At 44.3% G+C, this 22,979-nt stretch overlaps 1 protein-coding gene across 1 annotated transcript in view; it reads right to left on the bottom strand.

The window, feature by feature from the left end:
* The window catches only part of LOC108168726, a 107,934-nt gene that overhangs the window by 17,876 nt on the left and 67,079 nt on the right, over window positions 1-22,979 (bottom strand). The window contains exon 2 of the mRNA XM_017319361.1: window positions 12,220-12,277. Coding sequence (XP_017174850.1) covers window positions 12,220-12,277 — 58 coding nt within the window. The remainder of the gene's footprint in view (window positions 1-12,219; window positions 12,278-22,979) is intronic.

The raw sequence follows: 22,979 nt of genomic DNA, 5'->3' as shown, positions 1-22,979 counted from the left end.
AATATTTCATATCATTTAAAGCAAACAAAGAAATCTCTTTCCATCCCAGACCCTGAAGGGACCATTGCTGCCTTCCTCTCCCCTGGAACATGTTACTCCCTTCTCTGGTCACTAGAGAAATGGTTCTTCTTTGTCTAAGGCAACCAGTGTAGAAGACACTAAGCAGTAATAATAATAATAATAATAATAATATGATAATAATAAACAATAATAATAATAAACAATTCTCTTCTATTTCCTATCTATATTTGACAATGCAGGATCAATAGTAAATTCAAGAAATGTTTCCTTATGAATTAGGTCAGAGTTCATGGCCTTCTGCCACATTTCACTTCCTTGAGACTGATTCCTCTTCCCACCTTTTCAGGAAGAGAGTGAAATCCAACCTCTAGTGTGTGAAACAAAGGCGAGTGGTTTGATATGTAGGCTAGAAGGTTAGATGATCAATTTTTTTCCCTTCACTCATTTGTTTGTTGAGATGCTGAGAGTTCAATGCAGAACCCAGAGCCTAGGCAAGCTCTCTACCACTGAACTACACCCCCAAGCCCTTGTTAAGACTCATAACTGCACTCAGGAAACCAGTCTTTGTTCGAAGTCATCTGAGATCCATGATAATTTTGTTTGTTGTTTGTTTTTCCTAGTAAAAGGCCTCAGAAACTGCCCTAGGTTTAAGCACATGGAAAGACAGTAAACTAGAGATAAAGGAAACATTTGGTTTCCTGGAGGCAGGATCCGAGTCTGACTCAGCTCTGACATCCTATGGAGCACCCTGAGTAACTTCTTGTTTACAGAATCCCCAAATGAGCAAAAGTCTTTACATCACTCTAATTGACTCAGTCCCTGGTTCATGATTCAGTGAGTTCTTACACATTCCAGGCATTGTGTGGGAAGCGGAAGGAAAACAACAAACAGAAGATAAAGCGTTTGGTTTCTGGCTCACCCACCTGAACTAATAGTTTAAGAGACTAGACAAACATCCCTACCTCATCCAGATACCTACTAAGCACCTGCTATGACCCAGGTTTCATTCAGGATGTTTGGCATGTTTTAGCACTCCGCCCAACCTGGCAATAGCCACGTACAAGCCTGGCTCACTGTATTAAAGGATTGTTCTGGTCTCTCTCCTCTCTCCTTTCCTCCCTCCCCTCTCTTTCTCCCCCTCCCCCTCCCCTCCCCTCCCCCTCTCCTCTCTCCTCTCTTACTCTCTCTCTCTCCTTCTCCCTTCCTCCCCCTCCCTCTCTTTCTCCCTCTCCCCTTGCTTGTAACAAATGAAGGTGGCATAGAGAAGCCCAGGGAGAACACAGTGCTGGTGTGCAGTGACGTCACAATCCATGCAAACCTAAGAGTCTTATGGATGAAGGAGTGGGGAGCAGGCAGATTTCCCTAGAAACTCACCACTAATCCCAGTAAAACCTCTTGTAAAAGGTTCGCCTAACCCTCCCTCCTAGTCCTGGGGATTAAAGCGGGAGCCTTGCACACCCAAGAGCACTAGCTAAGCAGCTGGGCTGCTACTAAGCTATAACCTCCTCCCCCCCTTTAACTCTATTTAAAACTCGGCTCTCCAGCCTCACTAAGTTGCCCAGCTGCCCTTGAACTCACCCTGTAGCCTATGTAGCTTTTGACTATGAGTTCCTATTTCCTCAGCCTCCCAAATAGCTGGAGTCACCTCTGCCACTTTACCTGTCTTTCCCCTCACCTTGGTGTGTGAGTAATTATCTACTCTCTGGCCAGAGCCTGGGGAGACTCTGGGTGGGCGACACATGAATCATTTGTGCCATCAAAGGGCATGTGTGTTTCAGATAGCTTATTTTAGTGGAGGGCTCACTTTAGACTGTTCTACAAGGAACGCAGAAAAGCTCCGCTGGGGAGGCGGCTCCATGGGCATGAGGAGAGACTCAGTAGGTAAAGTGTTGGCTACACATATGTAAAGGACAAGAGGTCAGGCCCAGAGCATACATGTAAACAGAAAGCCTAGCCTGGTGGCCTACTTATGTACTAGGGAGGCAGAGACAAGGGAACCATGGAGCCAGCTGTCTAGCTAGACCAGGCAAGCTCTGGTGGCTTCAATCAAAAGCCCCTGCCTCACTGTGTAAGTAGGAGAGTCACTGAGGAAGGCACTCCCTGCCATCCTCCAGACTCCACATATACCACACACGCATGTAAATATACATGCACACACACACACACAGAGGGAGGAGAGGGGGAGGGGAGGCGGAGGCGGAGGCAGAGGCAGAGGGGGAGGTAGGAGGGGGAAATGGGAGGGGAATAGAGGGAGGGAAGAGGAGGCAAAAAGAGAACCTGACATTTTATTTGTGTGAACAAACATGCCTTGCTATCTTTACCCAGGCAGAAGGCCTGACTCTAACCGCTGCCCAGATGGCCCTCCCCCAGGGCTAGCTTCATGTATGGAAAAACCAGGTTCTGCTCGCCAAGCCTTGGTCTCACTTCCTCCCAGGCTACAAACACCACAGAGCTTTGTCTCCTTGTGCTCACTGTGACCATTTTCGGTTGGAGAATTTTAACCGTTTGAGGTTTGTTACTTCACACTTAAGTAACCTACAAACCACAGGAAGTGAAAACTTGCCTAAACTGTGTCACCCTGCCAATTCTGAAAATTTGCTGGATCCCAATCAGCCCCAGGGGACCCTTGGCAAAAAGAGGGTGTACTCGCTAAACTCCACAGTTGCTTGGTAGCTCTAAGTTACACGGCTGACCCTGGGAATCTTTGCAACACTGACCAGAAGTAGTTGAGATCTGGATACAAGTTTAATTCGATAAGTAAAATTCCCTCTCTGCCTCTGTCTCTGTCTCTCTCCTATTTCTCACCCCCACCCCCACCCCCAGACCTCTACCCCACTATGCCCCCGGGTACTGGGAAAGAGGGGTGACGAATGACTCACTGGTTTAGAACACTTATTACTCATGGCCCTGGGATCAGTTCCCAGCCCCCACACGACTACTCACAAACACCTGTAACCCCATTTCAAAAGGATCTAACACCTTCTGACCTCTTCAGGGTCTAACACACAGGGAGTGCACGTATATGCATGCAGGCACACACATATGCACATAAAACAAATACATACATAAACCCAAAGAGTTGCTTTCTAAAATAAAATGTAAGATGAGCATAGAGGACTCAGAGGAAGGAACACGTTCCATGGACAGGCTAATAGGAAAGGAACCTACCCTGGGGAAAGTGTTCATTCTATGGGTGAACTTGACCAGGCCCAAGGCGCACAGGCTAATTTTAGGTATTTATGTCAGGATGTTTCCAGAAGGTGAGTATTAGGAAGGAGGGCTCTCAGTAAAGCCGTCTACCTGTGAAGTGGGAAAAATCATCTATGCTATAGAGAGTCGGAATGAAGCCAGAGGAGAAGCTTGTTTGCTCGGGTTGGGTGTTGAGATTTGAATATGGCTTACACGGGTACTTGTCTTAAACACTTGGTCCCCAGCTGGCGGTGATATTTGGGGAAGTTATGAAAACTTTAGACGGTAGGGATGGGTTGGAGGAAGTGAGGCACAGTCTGTAGAAAGGATTACATCTTAGTCAATGCTTCTCTCCTCCTTCTGCTCTTCCTCCTTCTCCTTCTTTGCTCCTATTCCTCCCCCTCTTCTCTCCTATTCATCCTCCTCCCCCTTCCTCCCTCCTTCCTCCTTTTCCTCCTTTTCCTCCTCTTCCTCCTTCTCTTCTTCTTCACCCTGACAGAAGGTCCTCTGCCACATAATTCTACCAGGATGAGGTTCTGCTCGAGTGTGTGGGGCCAATCAGTCACAAACCAGACCCTCTGAAACCCAGCCAGAGGCAACAGTTCTTCCATGAACATTTTTAGATGAGGTGTTTCGACATCGAGGCGAGAAGAACTGAGGCAGTGTGAAAACTCTTCCATTGACCTTGGGTTACGATTTGACACCAGTGGCTCCTTTGGTCTCAGGCCTTCAGACTTAGAGTTATACTACCAGCTTTCCTGGGGCTGAAGTTCACAGTGACAGAGCGCAGGCTATATTAGCCAGTCCCTCGTCAAACATCTCTTAATCTATAGCCTAGTGGCTCTGTTTCTCCACCCTGATTATTATAGTCAGAGAGGGCCTCGAGCATAGAAGTTTCTGAGAAGTGGGGTTGTTCTCAGAAAACAAGACATATGCAGGTTTGTCCCTGTTTTCGGCTGTTTCCAGTTATGGGCTTACCAGGCTGCCAAGCTTCAGGATGCACCTTTGTGCTGACAAATGGTTCTGTTTGGCATTGGGCCCCCTTCTTGTCACTATTAGTAAGGTAGCTCTGTCCTGCTGTCTATTAAACAACACAGTCTTGACTACAGCACAGAAGAGCATAAGTGTGGAGTATTTCCACTCACAAAGCCTCCACTGACATGCTGTGATTATTCACAAAACCAGAGTCTCAGTCTTTCTCTTCCCAGTGCATTTGTAAGCCCGATCTTACATCCTTCCCTTTATTTTCACACTGAGTACTCTGTCTAATAGATGTGATGCATCTTTGAAATTTCACCTTCCCACGGAGAATCTGACTTCATTTTTCCCTTCTTTTTAAAAGTTATGTGCATGCAAGCATGTGAGGGGCGTATTTGTGTGAAGTGAGTGTGCTTGCCCATGTTGTGAGGGATTGGGGGGGGGCAGTGCAAGCTAGAGGTTGACATCAGTAGGTCTGCATTGACAACTTGTCTACTTCATTTTTTTGAGATGGAGTCTTGCAGAGAACTTAGAACTGGCCATTTCAGCTGGGCTGGATGACCAACCAGCCCATGAGATATGCTTGGCTCAGCTTCCAACTGACACTTGCTGGCATGCTGGCCGTTGGTGTAGGTGTGGGCATTCAAACTCAGGTCCTCAAGCTTGCACAGCAAACACTTTGCTCACTGAGCTCAATCTCCCTTGGCTCTGGCTTCATCTTTGAACCGATGCAGTCTGCAGTGGTTTGAATGGCTTTGACTCCCACAGACTCTTGTGTCCGTGTCCGTGTCCGTGTCCGTGTCCGTGTGTGTGTGTGTGTGTGTGTATGTGTATGTGTGTGTGTGGTACTTGGCCCACGGGGAGTGGCAGTATTAGGAGGTGTGGCCTTGTTGAAGTAGGTGTGGCCTTGTTGGAGAAAGTGCGTCACTGTGGGAGCAGGCTTTGAGTCCTCATATGTTTGTGCTACTTGCCCTACTGTGGCACATGGTCCCCTTCTGCAGCCTGCAGATGAAGATGTAAAACCCTCGGCTCCTCAAGCTCCATGTCTGCATCAATGTTGCCATACTTCCTGCCATGGTGACAATGGAATATTCCTCTGAAACTCTAAGCAGAGCCCCAGTTAAATGTTTTCTTTTGTAAGAGTTTTCATGGTCATGGTGTTCCTTCATAGCGATGAAACCCTAACTAAGACACAGTCCACTGCTCTCAGGAAGCACACAGCCTAATGGAGCCTTTGGTGTGTTTGTCCGTGAATTTTGGTATTCCTGTGCTGGGGTAAAGAAAGGTATGGCCACGTGACAGAATTACCTCCAACAGTGTCTCCCCTACTCACCCTCCATTCCACCCACCCTTCTTTGCCTATGTGCTGATATTAAAAATAGCTTCCATAGGTTTTCATTCTCTGGGTAATTTTGAAATTTAAAATCCCACTGTAGTAATGGCTGTGTGCCTGACAGCCCACCCTTTGCTGTTCAAAAAGCTAGGAGCCAAACACTGAGGAGGAGGAGGTGATATGTGGTTGTGCTTCAGAAATAAGGCACCAGCAAAAGACTCTGTTCCAGGCAAGCTTGGTGAACCAGTGAGTTTAGTTGGAATTGCTTACAGAAGCAGGGGAATGGGGATTCACAAAAGCATGGTCAGCATATGGGCAATGATAGGAAACCTAAGTAAGAGTCTACCCACCTTGCTAAGTGTTGTGGAGGGGCATCATGTGCCCTCCATCCTTCAACAAGGGGATGTATTTATTTATTAATTTTTAAGCCAGCCTATGTGTTTCATTGCGGCATCTCCATACACGTGGCTCATTATGCTTTGTTCTCTTTGTTCTCCTTTGTCCCTGCCCTCTGTTGCCTTTCGCCTTAGGCTCTCTGCCTTTCTCTGGCTTGTTTCTTTCTTCTCGAAGACACTCTCCGCTTCCAGGTTAACATGGCATGGACTCAATTACCCTCTCTTTCCCTTTCTTCCTTAAGAGTTTCTCCTCTCGTGGTCTCCTTTCTACTCTGAGGAGCATATATGTTCCCACAAGAGAGGGTCTTGTGAGAAGACTACACCACACTGATGTGCTCCCAGCTGCTCTAGTTTCAAGATGTTGATGATCATGTGGTGGCTAAGTATACTGGGAGAAAGACCAGCAAAGAGGAAGGGGCATAAGAAGAGCTGGCTGGAGGTAAGAGTAATCAGTTATCTACCTGCAAGCCCCGCTCCATGTTCCCCTTGCTGAAAGGGAGCAGCAGTGGATAGCACTGAGCAATGCATCTCTGAGAAACAGATATTATATAAGGGGACACCTGTGTGCTAGCTAGATGTCCATGGAAGCTCAGGGAAATGACACCTGCTTCTAGGTAGGCACTGGGGTTCTGTCTACTACAGTCAAGAAACCCTTCAAGTGAGCATAAGCACTGTTGAAAACAGAGAACAATGACAGTAATTAGGATTAAACACACACACACACACACACACACACACACAGAACTGCCATTGCTTCCCAGGCGGCCCCTACACATATAGACTATAGATCTCAAGGCCAGATATAGTAACAGACACCTAAGGATTAGGTCATCAGTCCAAGAAAAGGTCTGATCTCCAAGTAGATATCACTGTGAGTAATATCGATTAAAGTAATTGGTTTTCACGTTATTAATGCCCCGGCTAATAATGTATATCTCTTGACAAACGAATTCTATATCCATCTTTGTAGCCTGCTTCATATATCATGTTCTCTGAGAAAAAATCCTGAATACCCCAGTTGGTCATGTCATCCCTTGAGAGTTCCAGTTGTCCTCTACTCTTGAGCATGTGTGCATGTGCTCATGTATGTGCACACATGTGCAAGCATGTGCATTTTTTTGTGTGTGTATAGGAGTGCCTGAAGGCACACACGTGCCAATCAGAAGACAACCTGGAGTTGTAAGCCCTCAGATACCATCCACTTTGATATTTTTGCTGTTGTTTTGACTTTTCTTTGTTTCATGTGCATGTATGTGTGGTGTGCATGTGTATGCATACATGTTCTCATGTGTATGAACACATATGTGGAGGTCCTAGGTTAGTACTGGGGATCTTCCTGTCTTGTTCTTCTACCTTGCCTTTTGAGGCAGAGTCTCACAATCAAGCACAGACTTCGTCAATACAACTACCCTGCCTCACTAACCTGCTCTGGCACAGTCCCCTACCTCTGCCTCCCAAGGCTAGAATTACAGGCAAGTGGCCAGGCCCACTAAACACTTACATGGGTTCTGGGAGCTTTGCTCTTCTTGCTTGCGTGGCAAATGCTTTAACCACTGAGTAATCTCTGCAGCTCCCTACGTTATTTTTGGACAGAATCATACTGATATGGAGCTTGACAAACAGAAGACTCTGGCTGACCAAGAAGAGCGGCTCTCTGTACCTCTGCAGCACTGGGGGTACGCACACACTCCACAATACCAGCTTTGGTTTTTGTTTTTATTTGTTAGTTTGAGTTGGGTTGGGTTGGGTTGGGTCGGGTTTGGGTTGCGTTTGGTTTTTCTAAATATGAATGCTGGGGATTGAACTCAGGTCCTTGTGCTTGCAAGGCAAACTCTTTACTGACTAAACTGTCTCCCTGGCCCTCTGTTTTTGTCTCTCATTGGACACATGCTATGTTCTGCTCTTGTTCTTGGTCCCCTGTCTCTATAAATTACAGGCTATGTTTGACTATAAGGCCCATGGCGACAAGGCTTCCTCAGCACTCTGGTTTCTCCATAATTTACATTTTACTTGTTTAAAGGTTATCATTTGTATAGTATATATTTCTTCTAATGTGTTTAATGGCTTCATTTCTTGTTGGTAGAGTGCTGTAATTATGCATTTAGCTGCCTAATATCTTCACACGATATCTGACACATAGTAGACATCCAATAAATTCTTCCTGATATTACACTTTCATAGTTTTGAAATAATTTAGCCAACACAACCTATCCACTTTGTACCTAACAGAATTTCAAAGAATGATTCACAAATATAGGATATCTCAAAGCTAAGCTAGAAATAGCCCTTCAGCAGTAAGCCCTGAATAAAGTTCTCTATAGTAAGCACGGACTGAGTAAATCCACAGAATTTTAGAAATGCTGAGACTCTGCAGCTGGAGAGATGGCTCTGGGTCCAGGGTGTCGCATCTGCTCTCGACCAGCAAGAAGGACACGACCACCAGTCCTTCTAACAGCAGTTTATTCAGCAAACTTCAGTCTTCATCTCTCTTGCTTCATCTTTCTCTCCCGAACCCTGGGCCTCTCATTCTTATATACTCTCAGTCCCCATCCACTCACAGCAGGCCGCGTCACCTCACCAGGCACGCAGCTTCAGCCAATCAGGGAGGCAGGGGCATGTCTCCACCAAATATGGACTTGTTTAAACCGCCAGCATCATGGTGCACCTGCGCAGCTCTCACGATGGTTGTGGCTTATTTTCAGGTGTATGAGGAAGTCAGGTGCAAGTCATAAGACTTAGCTGCAGTCCCTGGCGCCTTCTTGGGACTGCTGCCACACCCGCTCCTCACACCAGGGTACTTTTTTTCTTTCCCAGAGCATCTGGGTTTGGTTCCAGCACCTATACTGGGCAGGTAACAACTACACATAAAGCCAGCTACAGGAGATATGATGCCTCCTTCTGCTCACTTGTACAGAAAATCTCACACAGATGCACAAATAAATAAAACCTTAAATCTATAAATAAGTAGTAAGAGACTGTGTTTTTAGCTTGAAATTTCTACTTACAGAATAGAATTATTAGGTGGAATTTTAGGATAATAAGACAGAAGCCACGTATTCATATGTCCCAAATATAAATTGACAATAATAACAAAGAAATTGTGATTCTAAATTTCTTTCCTTTTTCCTTTCTTCTCTTTTTTTCTTCAGATAGTGTCTTACTCACTACATAGCCAAGGCTGGCTTCATGATCCTCTTGCTTCTGAATGCCAGGATGACTGGTGTGATGTACACCATGTTACCTGTCTTGGGATTCTAATTTTCAAACTAAGCATAGTTTCTCCTTTTCCACAGAAGTGTTTTTCCCAGCTGTGCTCTGAGTCCCAGTGTATTTGCTGAGAAGACTCTTATTAGGATGCCCGATTCCTAGTGACACCCTCAGAGGTCCTAAAGACCAGGACATTAGCAGAATGGAAACGAAATATTCTTCTCTCCCTAGGATGTCATGGAATTCAGTGGAGTCAATGGTATCCTTGAAAATCCTTGTACAGGGCTAGAGACATGGCCCTCTCGGTAAAATTCTTGCCATGCAGGCATGAGAACCTTAGTTCAATCCTCAGAACCCATTAAGAAAGCCAGTTCTAGGTCGGCACATAGGCAGAGCTTAGTCACTAACCAGTTGACCTAGGCAGTTTGGCAAGATCCAGGCCAGTGCAACACGCTGTCTCAAAAACAAACAAACAAATAAAAAACCAAGATGCAAATTTGGAAGAATGATTCTTGAAGTTGATCTTTGGCACCCACATGCACATGCCTGTGAATGCCTATAAACCCCTCTCACCTACATGTGTACACTCACGAAAGAAAAGCTTTTGAGTGTGGCAGTGCTTTCCCACACATATGAACAAATGCCCTCAAACTACAGTAGACACTCAGTGAACAAAGCAAATACCACTTCTACGCTCCTGGGCTCCTGATCTCCTCATTGGCTGATTTTGTGTGGTCCCAGCAATGAGCATTATCTGAGGAGTTGACAATCAAGGGCACAAGTACAAAGGGACACTTAGAGGCATTTTCCAGGACAAAGGGTGTGATGTCATCTCTGCCTTATGCCCCTCCTTTCCAACTCCAAGCATCATTGCAAGTGTCTTCAACCCCAAGGTTGACACTGCCTTCCTGGTCACAGTCCCCAGTGTGGACCAGCTGTCTCCTCTTCCCAGCAGCCAGCTGCACTTTGATGGCACTGTCATCTCATAGCATTTCTTGTGTTATAAACATATCTGTCTCTTCAACACGTTCTATTGTCACAACTACAAGCACCATGTCTGATTCTTTTTGTTTAATTGAAAAATCAAAGCCAAGCACAGAGATAGCCTTCACCAAACCATGTTCATCTCCTCACAGAAGAAAAACACTACCTTACACAAATGCACACAGGGGACTCACTACCAAGAGACTCCTAAGGGCTGAGATTGTAACTTAGGTGGAAGAGTGCTTGTCTACTATGCATAAGGCCCTTGGTTTAATCCCCAGCATCACATAAAGTGAGTATAGCAATACACAGCTGTAACCTCGGCACTTGGAGGTAGAGGCAGGAGGATTGAAATCACACTCCGATATCTAACAATTTCATTGGTAGGGGGAGACCTACCAATGACTGTTATATGTATGCTCTATGTTCCAAGTGTCCAAAAAGAAAGGCAGTAGGGTGAAAAGTGACACAGAGGAGTATGAAGTGATCAGGGAAGTTTTCTGGGGGAACAGTACATCAAAGCTAACATCTAACCAATGAGCAAGGAATACAGGGATCTGCAAGGGGAGCGTATCCTAGAAAGAGTCACTAAACCAAAGCAATGGTCATATTTGATGGGGATACAGGTATGGAAACAAGGGCTGAATAGCTGTAGAAGGAAACGGTATGCTACTGAGATAGCCCAATGCATAAACACTTGCTACCAAGCCTGAGTTCTATCCCCGAGACCTACATGGTAGATGCTGAGAACCAAGTCCTGCAAGCTGCACGCTGACCACCCCACATGCTCAATGACATGAACACATACATAAACAAATACATATAGTAGAAGATGCCATGGCTGGCTAATAGCTAACCTTTTCCTCCATCATGCCAAAGACGACTACTTTTCTTTTTCTGATTTTGCTTCATCTTTCCTTTATCATGTTGATTTTTGTAACCTTTACTGCCTGATTTCTACTAACTGATAAGCGTCTTCTAGCAACCTTCATATCTGGAGCCATCTTTCAATACTGAGTCATACAAAACACAGTGGTTGTTAGGAAACAAAGGCGGGGAGTCTTGAGAGTTAGCTTTTACTCTGTTTAAGTCTTCCCCACTAACGTTTATTTTTCCAACCATTGCTTCTCGTGATCATCACTGGCTACAGTCTGAAGTTATAAACTTTCTCATCATTTGTTTGTTTCCACATAAGCCCTGCCCATTATGAAATAAATAACTTCAGCAAAACTACAGGCTTAACTCCACACTAACATTTAGAAGAAAAACAGCCAAGGGATCCAAATAACATCTCCCAAGATAATTATAAGGATTTCAGTAAACAACTACTCTCCTTTTCTTTTTATTGAAAATAGGACCCCCCCCCAACACATGATTTATCCTGATTACATTTCTCTTCCCTCTACTCCGCCCAGTTCCTTCTCACACCCCTCTCATCCAGATCCACTCCCTTTCTATCTCTCACTAGAAAAACAAAGCAAGCTTCTAAGGGGTAACAATAAAATATAGCAAGATAAAACAAAAACTATCACATCGAAGTTGGACAAGACAAATAAAGAAAATAAAAGATCCCAAGAATCACTTGTTCCCACCCTTGGGGATCCCGTAGGAAACATTAGGTTGGATGCCGTCTTATATCCACAGAGGACCTGGTGCAGCCCTGTTCAGCCCCTATGCATGCTGCATCAGTCTCTGAGTTCATATGAGCATCAGTAATGTTGCTTTAGAGGGCCTTGTTTTCCCAGTGTCCTCCTTTCCCTCTGGATCTCACAGACTCCTTATCTTTATTCCTGACTCTGAAATCCTTCTTCACCACCATCTATACTATCACCATCATCACCACAGTCTCCCTTCTAAGTACCGCCTCATCCATAAATGTTACTAGTGCAAGAAAGAGGACAAGGATGGGGACAAGCTATTTTTGTAGTACGATGTGTTTTGTTGGCCAGGTGTTCTGCCTGGACCTCATCTCTAGTAACACTTCTAGCCTTGTTTCCAACCATCTGTAACAGGGAGATTTGCCTTTGTCACCCACAAATCTTTTGGCAGAGCCAAGCCCAGCTGTAAGTAACAGCAGCCAGCCGAAGACAAGCCACGATGACCGTACTGTACCTGATAGCATCTTCTGTTCCAACTCAGGACACTGGGGCTCTTGATGGGGTTCTTCTTCCTAAATTCCAGCCCCAGAAACAAAGCAGAGAGAATGTGAAGATACGAGTTAATTTACAGTGGCAAGTTTTTGTAAATCTGAATTCACATGAGATTAAAAGCAGAAACATTTAAACCAAGTCCTAAGTAATGGAGATTGGGCCCAGCATGGTGGCATACACCTTTAATCTCAGCAACTGAGCAGGCAGGATCTCTGTGAGTTCAAGGCCAACCTGGTCTACACAGTGAGCTCTTGGACAGCCAGGACTCTCAGGGAGATGCTATCTCAAAAAACCAAGGAGGGGAGAAGGTAAGAGCTGAGGTATGGAATTTATGTGTTCCTGTGTGTCCTGTATCTCTATGTACATGTGTTTGTGTTTATGTGTGTGGGTGCTGATGTGCATGTACTTGTGCAGGTGGGAGTGCATGGAGGCCAGAGGTCAACCTTGGATACTGTTCTTCCGGAGATAAACCTTGATTTTTTTTTGAGGAAGCTTCTCTCACTGACCTGGAGCTTGCCAGCTGGGCTAGGCTACTGGCCAACAAGCTCCAGGGATCTGCATGTCTCCACCTCCCCAGAACATGACAAGTTCACGTCTCCACATGGCTGTTTTGTGTAGTCTCTGTGGCTCATACTTAGTTCATGCTTGTAGCAAGCAAGCGCTGTATCAACTGAGCCATCTCCCCAGCTCCAGGGCTTGGGGTTTTAGATGGACAGATGTTGAGTAGGAACTCTGAGGGTGCTAGGCACCATGTCTCTGGGTGCCATTCATACCAGAGAGTCTTTGAGTGGCATGGTACAAGTCATGAGTCCCTCTGACTTAAGGTACCAACTACCTAGATGAAAGACTCATAAGTTTCTCCAGTATAGTAATTCTGGCAGTATAGTGGAACAAAGAAACTAGGCTCTATCTTTCCCAATGCTTAGTGCTGATCTTACATACTTTGGCCAAGTTCTAATCATTACTTTTTTGTCTGGGGAATGGGTATACACAATCTCCTCTGAATACTGGTTATCATAATAATGTCCTTTATTGATGATACTCTATTTTGATGAATGTGTATTAATGTTGCTCAGTGTGTTCTATTCAAGCCCAGCCTCCCTTTATCTACACTTCCTGGAGCTCTAATAGTCAATGTTCTACATGAAGCTGGCATTTTAGCTTCCAGCTATGAGAAGGAATATGTGGCATAATATATTCACTTTCTATCTCGCTGCAGACGGCAGGACATTATATCCATGGATGAATGGGACTTCTTTGTTTATGAATATCATATTTTCTTTACCATTCATCCACTGACAGGCCCTCAGGCTATTTCCATAGCTACTGAGAATAGTGTCACATGAACACAGCTATGCAGGTATGTTTTTAATATACTAATTTTTTTTGTCTTTGGGCTATGTAACCAGCAGTTGAATATAATAAATCATGATAGTTTGGTGCAGGTATGTTTTTAATATGCTAATTTCATCTCTTTAGGCTATGTCAGCAACGGTTGAATAACGATTCATGATAGTTCTGTTTTGGGTTTCTCTCTTTGAGGTGCATACATATTCTTCTCTGTGACAGTTGAACTAGCTTACACTCCCACCACACGTGTGTGAGTTTCTTTTCTGCCACATTTTAAAAATATTAACAGACACACTGAGATGAGATGGTGTCTCACTGCAGAGGCATCACAACACCTGATGCTTAAAGCATTACATGCATGTGTGGTGTGGTATGCGTGTGTTTGAGTGTAGAGGATGCCCATGGGTGTGAGTGCATGAGGAGGCCAGAGGTTAACATCAGATGTCTTCCTGCATCACAGAGGTTAACATCAGAAGTCTTCCTGTATCAGTCTCTACTTCTGAAGCAGAGTTCCTCACTGAATCTGGAAATCATCACTTCAGCAAGACTAGACAACAACATTGCAGACATCCTCCTGCCTCTGCCTTCCCAGTGCTGAACTAAGAGGCATGCACTGGTGGACTCAGCTCTTTTTATATGGCTGCTGGGAATCTGAACTCTGGTCCTCATGCTTTCCCCACTGAGCCATCTTCCCAGCCCTAAGGATTGATTTTTTTTGTTAATGAAAACAGTCCCAGTCCAGGGCCCACACCATTTCCAAAGGGTCGCTAGACTCCCCCATTGTTCAACTTTAAGACCCATAGAAGAGCATTGGATGGGTAACTTCAGGATACAAGATCCCTGCCCAGTTATCTCAAATTTATGTGTTGTAAGAAATTGGAGTGAAACCTCTTGCCGTTATCTTTCTATAAAGGGTATGAACTAACAATATAGGAAGTGGCATATGAATTATGCAATATAATCCCACCAACGCACAGCAACTCAACACAGCATATGAGTTCTTGTTTCCAAATGCCCAACAGAATTGTACATAATAAAAACAAGATGAGTTATAATATAACCACAGATCTTGCGAGATGCTAATATTATCCAAAGTCATTTCATAGATGAGACAATTCTTTCTCACTTAGTACCCATGAGACTGCTTGCTGTTTCTTGTTTTGTCTTGTTTTTTTTTTTTTTTCAAGACAGGTTTCTCTGTGTAGTTCTGGCTGTCCTGGAACTCTCTCTGTGTAGATCAGGCTGGCCCTTAACTCAGAGATCCACCTGCCTCTGTCTCCCAAGTGTGGGGATTAAAGGCATGTGCTACCCCTGCCTAGCTAGACTGCTTGCTTTTTATCGCTCTGACTTTCAGGAACATGAACAAACACAGCCCTTTCATTTCCCTCTGAACACACTCATTACACCATAATAAATGCCCCTAGCCCAGCTTCTCATTAAAGAAAATTGCTAAGCCCACAAGAATCCAGAGCAGGAGGGATGGCTGCAACCCTCTTGTCTGGGGAGTGCTCAGCACAAGCTAAACAAGCACCTGTCTTCAGTAGCATAGACGATGTTCTATTTAGAGAAAGAAGGCTGTATATTCATGCATCTCTTCTCTTGAGTGTGCCAGTGGCTGGCTTTCCCAGCAATGCTACCATGAAATGACAACAGCTCAATGGGAAGAATGTTGCAGATTTTGCTGCCTGGTATTCAGTGTGTGTCCCAATTCCCTCCTTAAGGGATCCTGTCCAGCTCTGAAGAAGCTGTGGATCCTGTGCCTCCCCTATGACTCAAGCCAAGGTTCAACAATCTATTGAACTCAGATGTCATTGATAGAGTAGCCATGTGATCCAATCAGAGCTAATGAAAAGTAACCAGGCCAGGGGAGGTAGCTCCAAGAGTAAAGTGTTTACTGTACAAAGGTGAGGGCCTGAGTTTGAATCCTGAGAGCCCATGTAAAAGCAAAGTGAGGTTTTGTGTGTGTGTGTGTGTGTGTGTGTGTGTGTGTGTGTGTGTGTGTGTGTAAAACCCCAGTAGATACAAACGAATCCCTGGTGCTAGCCAGCTAGACCAGTGAACAGGAGATCCTGTCTTAAACAATGTGGAAGAAAATTAAGCTTGTCCTTCAGCCTCCACACATATACTGTGGCATATATGACTACACACATTGACACCCAATAAATGCACATAAATCACACACAAATAAACAAAAAACAAACAAACACTATGTTTTTTAAAGTTAAAAGAGCCAAATTTTCTCTGTACTTCTGGAAATGTCTTAGACTTACCCACTGGCCCTGAAAGTGAAGGCCACTGTCCAGGTTGGAGCTGTTATTTATAGTTGCCATCCCATCATATGTATATATGAATATATGAATATTCATGTATATGTATGTATATATACATATATACATATGTATATTCTTTGAGAATTTCATGTGTATACAATGTACTTTGATTGTATCTACTTCCTACCCATCTTACAATTTCTCCCTCCTAGACCCCCTACCACAATATTCGTCTTCCCAATTTCATGTTCTTTTTATAATCAACTGGGTCCAATTAGTTGTGCCCATGGGGCATAGGCATTGAGCCATCTCTGAAGCATGAACACTTTACCAGTGGCCACAGCCTTGAAGAAAACTGACCCTCCCTCCCCCAAGATGCCATCAACAGCCAATTTCACCTCAGCTAGGGGCGGGGCTTTGTGAGTTCCTCCCCCATCCATGCTGGGATTTTGAGTAGCAAATACCCACAGTGTATATGTTTTCCTGCATGAAGTGCCCTGTCATGTCCAAAAGATGCTGTTTCTCAGATGTCCTCTTTCTGCTCCTTCTTCATAACGTCCCTTCTGTGTTCTCTCTTCATAATGTCCCATTGTACCGTCACATGTAGCTGAGACTGAGCCAAGAAATGGAAGGACACCTGCTGACATCAACTGACCTCCCAGTTCAACCATTCCTGAAGCAGGTTCAGGTCAGGGTTACGGGTTGAACATAAAATGCTCTCCATGGTCTGGTGTTTTGAATACTTGTCTCCTCACCCTGGGTAAAAAGGATAGGAGAAAGGACCGTCTGAAACTGTGAACCAGAATGAAGTTTTCAATTAAGTTGTTTCTGTCTGGCATTTGATCATAGTGATCTTGCTTCCTTCCCTTCCTCAAGTATTCATCCCAAGAACAGTCTGAGAAAGAGGACATCTGAGAAACAGCACCCGAATTGTCACCTGCTCCTCTCTACCCACGTGTAATGTGTTAGATTGTTGCTGTGAGGGACACCTAAGAGAGGTCACCTATGGGAGGAATGAGCCATTTGGGTTCACAGTTTTACAGGCTTTAGTCAACCGTCACTGGCTCCATGATTTCTAGGTCTGTGGAAGGGAGGACACCAGGGTAGGAGAGTATGAGGGGAGTCTAGTGTTATGCCATATCCACTGTGCTACCCCATGTCTCTCATCAGAATGCCACTAACATGGACATTTCTCTGTGAATGTACATCGATTGCAGTGAGTACAGCAGAAGGTTCAGGAAAGAGTATTTGGTGCGTGACCTCTAACTTTCTTTGTCCTGTGACTTCCACCCATGTGCCATAGCAGGTGCATACCTGCACATGCACTGTATTGACAGCTATGCTTAGCAAAAATGACTATAGAAGAGAGAACTCTGCAATGGAATGAACTATTGTTCCTCATTTTGGAAGGCTTCTTCAAAGAGAGATAACTGTATCTGGAGGTTTACAGAGCCCCAGGCCAAAAACACAAGACAAATAAATAGCTGTTATCACATGGTAGGACATTCAGGCACAGTTGCATGGTAAGGTTTGACAAATCCTTATGGCTCTTAGTACAAAGTACAAAGTCAAATAAGTAACCATGGCAACCAATGTTTGAATTAAACTAAACTTTCATCAAACTATTTGGGATTGGAGGAGGTAAGACACACTTACATTGTTGACTGTTCACCTGCATGGATGAATCTATAGATTCTATATGTATGTTGCACTCTGGATTATGAGAGAAAACCATGGGTTTTTCAGCTACTTATTATAACTTCTAACCTATCCATTACCCATGTATAAACACATGGACAGATGAAAATGTGAATTAATATTGTTTCAAAGAGGAAAAAGAAAAAGAAACCTTCCCTCTCAGAAATCTTCTTGCCTAACAGTGAAGAGCCAGGAAGCTATGTGTGCACACTGACTTGAGTCTGGAGTTGAGCACAGAGCTTGTCCTGCAAGGCAATATATATACAGTGTGAGAGTTGCATGGCTTAGCTCACTCAGGCTGCTGTAACAAAACACTATGGATTGGGTGGTTCTTACACAAAAGAAATATATTCTCATAGTTCAAGCTCCTGGGCATCCCAAGATGAAAGTAATGGTTTATTCTTTGTCTGGTAAAGACCCACTTCCTAGTTGGTAGATGTCATCTGCTCAGCTCCATCTCTACACGAGAAATGTAATGAGTGAGTTCCTTTGGGCCACTTTCATGACGGCACTAATCCCATTGTGATCACCCCACCCTGTAAGTTAATCTCCTAAACTTACATGTGCCTCACCCCCTAACTTCACCATCTCTTAAATTCACTCTGTGAATTATCATTTTAACATATGGATTTGGGAAAACAAAAACATTCAGACAAAGGATTATGTCAAATATTTCATAAATAATATGTGAATGAGAGAATGAAGACATTGAGGCACCATTTTTGTTCTATCTCCATATTGACTCAAGAGATAATACAATGTACTTATCTGATATTTCTCCATGTATACAATTGATACAATCAATAGTTTATTTGATTCCTTTAGTAACTATGTATGTATGGAAAGTGGAAGTCCCTGCTCCCTAAGTTTGTGCATGAGAGATATGAGTCCCACAGCCACATAATCTGGAAGAAATGCAAGGTCAATCCCTCTACGCACTGTCCATTGAAGGAGGTCAGTGAGGAGTCACAGAGCTGGCTCAACAGGTTAACACGATCAGTGCCATGCCTGATAACTGGAGTTCAATCCCACCATGCTCTACATAGTGGATGGAAAGAAGTAGGTCACTATTCAGTGATCTTCCCAAGTATAAGGTGGTATGGCTGCATCCATGAACACCTCCCACCACACACACACACACACACACACACACACACACACACACACACACACACACACACACACACACCTGCATACAATACACAGATGAATATAATAAAAAATTAACAACAACGACAAAGGAGTATGGTGAGATCGTCTCTATTGTGATTTGGGTATGAAGTATCTCGAAAAGGATTGTTTGTTGAGATTTTTTTTCTGGTCTAGTTGACCTCATTGGGAGCCAATAGAGACACGTGGGTGCATTGATTCACCGATGGGTTAATGATTTGATGGCATTATTGGGAAGTGTGGAAACTTAAATAGACCAGAGGGCATGGGACACTGAGGGTGTGTCCTGCCTGCCCCACCCCCACCTCCCCCACCCCACCCCCAACAGGGCCACCGTGAGGTGAGCTCTTCCATTACACACCTGCCACCAGGATGTTTGATCTTAGCACAGTCCAGCAGCAACAGAGCTAGCACACCAGGAGCCAAAGCAAAGCCTCTGTCCTTTAACACACTCTTCTCAGGCATCTGACAGCAGTGAGGCAGCTGACACCGCTTGCTATTGGTTCCTGTCATGTCAGCATGGAGAGTTCAGAAAGTAAGCCAAAGGGTATTGCCAGCTGCCTCAAACTTCCCCAGGGTGAGCACTCTCTCGAGGCTTTCCTAAGACTCTTAAAGATGATCCCAGACTGCTGCGTGCCACACCCTGCCCAGTCTCCCATTCAGAACTCAGTGCAAACCCTGTCATTTGCAGAAGCTGGAGTTATATCTGTCAGTAGGAGTCCCAGCCACAAGCAATAACACCCAAAACAACAGTGTTTGGTTTCTGACAGACTCTTCCAGAATAAATGAAACCTCATGGTGATTAGTTTTCCTTTAAACCTGAATTGTTCCAGCTCTTACTGAAGTTGAAGTTGTGGTGAAGTTCAGACTCCAGGTCTGGCACCCAAATACATGTCCTGAGTTTCAGTTGATAGGAAGTACAATTTGTAAATTGTCTACATGAATTTAAAGTATGATCTGAATTCATCCTGGAAGAAATCCTTAATTAAGATTCTCCAATGCCAATGCCAGTACTAGAGACGCTGGACAAGGAGGCAGAGTCTATTGTTTCCTGCCTACCCCAACACACAGGATCTTTGCTAAGCATACATCTTAAGTCAACTTGTAAGGCAATGTTATCTTGTATTTTAATTTAAAATCTGTTCTTTTAAAGACTTATTTTATTTCCTGCGTGAGTGTTTGAGGTACAAGTATAGATGCGCACCATGAGTATGCCTGGTGCCTATAGAGATCAGAAGAAGGCATCAGATTCCCTACAACCAGAATTATGGCTGGTCCTGAGGCACTGTAAGGTGCTGGGAATCCAACCCAAGTCCTCTGAAAAAGCAACAGGGGCTTTTAACTGCCGAGACATCTATTTGCCTCAACAATATTATTTTTAATGTAATTAATGTAATTTAACGTGATAGCTCTCTTAATTGCCTAATAACCATGTCGTGTAACTTGGGAATTTGCAAGAATTTAGAGTTTTGTGCTCATGACACCTGGTGAAGGTTCCCGGGATTTTAAGGCATCAATCAAATAAATGATGTATGTCCCACTAATCTTTATCAACGTTTTGTTTTATTATATCATATTTTATTGAGTTCTTGAGGTGGAGTCTTTGCATAGCCCAGGCTGGCCTGGAACTCACAATCCTCCTGCCTTAGCCTCATAAGTGCTGAGAGTACAGGCCTGGTAACCTCACTACAGAAAGACAGCATCACACAGAGGAGACTGAGAGGCAGAAGAGCCACATTTCCCCTCCAACATGGCTGAGTGAGCCTGACCAAACCTGTTCTTTCTTAGGCTTCACTTCTCCATAACAAAAATGAGGGTAACCATGGCTCTGGAACCTTGTGGGATATATCTCCAGATCAAATCCGTGGAAGAAGCATGAGACACATGCCGAGAACTCTAGTTTGGAAAGGCCATGAAGGTCAGTATCTATCTGATGGCGTTGGGAGAACTCAGAAATTCCTGAGCAGAAACCCCGAAATCAGCACAATGGACAGAATATCTGTCACTCAACACACAATGATCGCTCAGGCAATATGTACTGTTTGAGGGCTAGCCTAAGCATCCAGACAATGCCAAGAGCATGGAGAGCCTTGAGAAACTTATCGAGAAGCCAGTGGTGTTATGTGAGGAGAGGGGAAACATGACTGAAAAGTATGTCCAAGAGGTCCTGTTTTCTAGTTTGTGCTCTTTCCATCTGTGTTGCTGTGTCCAGTTCTTTTTCCTGGGTAGAACTTGACAGAGCCATTTCTAGACAATGAAGATGGAGGTGTGCCCCTCTCTCCCTTTTCATCTCCATCTCAGTCACCATCCCTGTCCTTGTCCCCCTGTTCCCATCCCCTTTCCACCTCCTCCCCTCTCTCTCTCTCTCTCTCTCTCTCTCTCTCTCTCTCTCTCTCTCTCTCTCGCACACAAACAAACATACACACTCAACACACAAACACACACCAATAGGCAACAAGCCCCAGAATGAGATTTTGATAGTTCAGCCCATTCTGGCATTGCCTCAGATCTTCCTAACAGGACACAAGCCTTTTGTCTCAGTTTCTCTTTCGTGAGAGCTTACAGTGAATTTGAGTATGGGTTTAGGAGTGTCCAGGGTTCTTTTATAATGAATCAGATGAAGTTTCCTTTCTGAAGGCATCTCCCCCTAGCCTGATCACCCTCTCCACCCACACCTTCCTGCTGGTTTGATGCTTCCCACCACCATGGCTAACATGCTCCAGATGTTCAAACCCATCAGTGTCCCTGAACAAATTCTGAACTTTAATCCAGAGAGGATTTTATTATAATCTACTGTCAACCTTTTGTCTCCAGGGAAACGTCATTCAAGCAATAAGCAGTGATATGATACCAACGCCACACTTGCTACTGAACTAGTATGAGGACCTGGTACATGGTCCTGTCTTCCAAGAGCCCCTTCAGAAGGAAAACAGTCACAGCATGAGAAGATGTGGTGCAGAGTTAAGAGCAAAGCACTTAGGGATACTGAGGGACACCTCCTCATCTGCAGCTCATGAGAGCTAAGTACCAGCACCTTGCTAACTAAGGCCAAAGTCTGACATTACCCCAAAGCCCTGGGCTTAGTGCAAAATGGCAGACTCCCTTTACTAGCAGGGCTTTTCCTTCTCTGACCTTGTCTGGGGAGTGCGAAACTCCCATACCCTCTACCTGCAGAATGCTGCATAGCCTTGGTTAGATCACAGATTTAGCTTCCTTTCTCCCAGTAAGAACCTGGTCAGCAAGCACCTGAGATTCCAGAAATGCCTTACTATGATAGTGAGGCATCTCAGCACCTTGGCCTTTGACCTTTGCCACCCTGGACATTTTTACCACTACCCAAAACTATATAACTAAGTATCAGGGCAGCCCAAGGCTGGTTTCAGAGTGAATGTCATCTTGCTACATGAGTCTAGACTATTCAATTAACTTCTCAGATACTTTATATGCCAAGTGAGAATAGAGTATGCGGCCAGTGACTTTTATGAACAATAACAAATGAAGTAGTTTACAGAGTTATAGATTTTAGAGCTAAAAATCACCTCAAAAGATCATTCCATGCAAGAGATCACTCAGGGCTCTAGAGAGCCATACAAAAGTCAGAGTGAAGCAGTCAATTTTGCCATGGTCCTCTGCAGTTTTAAAGAAATCTCTACTCCAAGGAAGCCCAGTAGTGGCTTGGTGACCCAAACCTTCTTTCTAGCAAGTGGAATTCTGTTCACCAGTTGGCCTCTGTCTCTTGAAAATTTTGTTGTACATTTAAGCAAACCTTAAAATTGTTTCGATAAATTTTAGCACTGAGAGATGGCTCCATGGGCTTGCTTCATAAGCATGAACTGAGCTTGAACAAAGCTGGGTGAGGCACACCTTTATAGTCCCAGTGCTGGGGATGCTTGGACAGGAGGAGCCCTGGGGCTCACTGGCCAGTCAGCCAAGGCTACTTAGTGTGTTCCAGGGCAGTCAGAAAATTTACCTAATTAAAAAGGAGGAGGAGGAGGAGGATAAGAAGAGAAAGAGAGAGAGAGAGAGAGAGAGAGAGAGAGAGAGAGAGAGAGAGAGAGAGAGAGAGAGAAAGAATTCTTAATTAGGTAAAAGGAAAATAAATGATGCTAAAAATTGTGAGTAGAGCCAAGGTAAACAAGAAAGGATTTTTAGAATACCTGTGTTCTTGAGATTTTTTTAAACAATCACTTATAAACACTCAGGTTAAACTATCATAGGTTTACATGCATACATG

Source organism: Mus musculus, chromosome 2 (genome assembly GCF_000001635.26).
Source record: "Mus musculus strain C57BL/6J chromosome 2, GRCm38.p6 C57BL/6J".
Lineage (NCBI taxonomy): Eukaryota > Metazoa > Chordata > Mammalia > Rodentia > Muridae > Mus > Mus musculus.
Note: the sequence above shows the minus strand (reverse complement) of the source record. Positions and strands in the feature narration are given on the sequence as shown.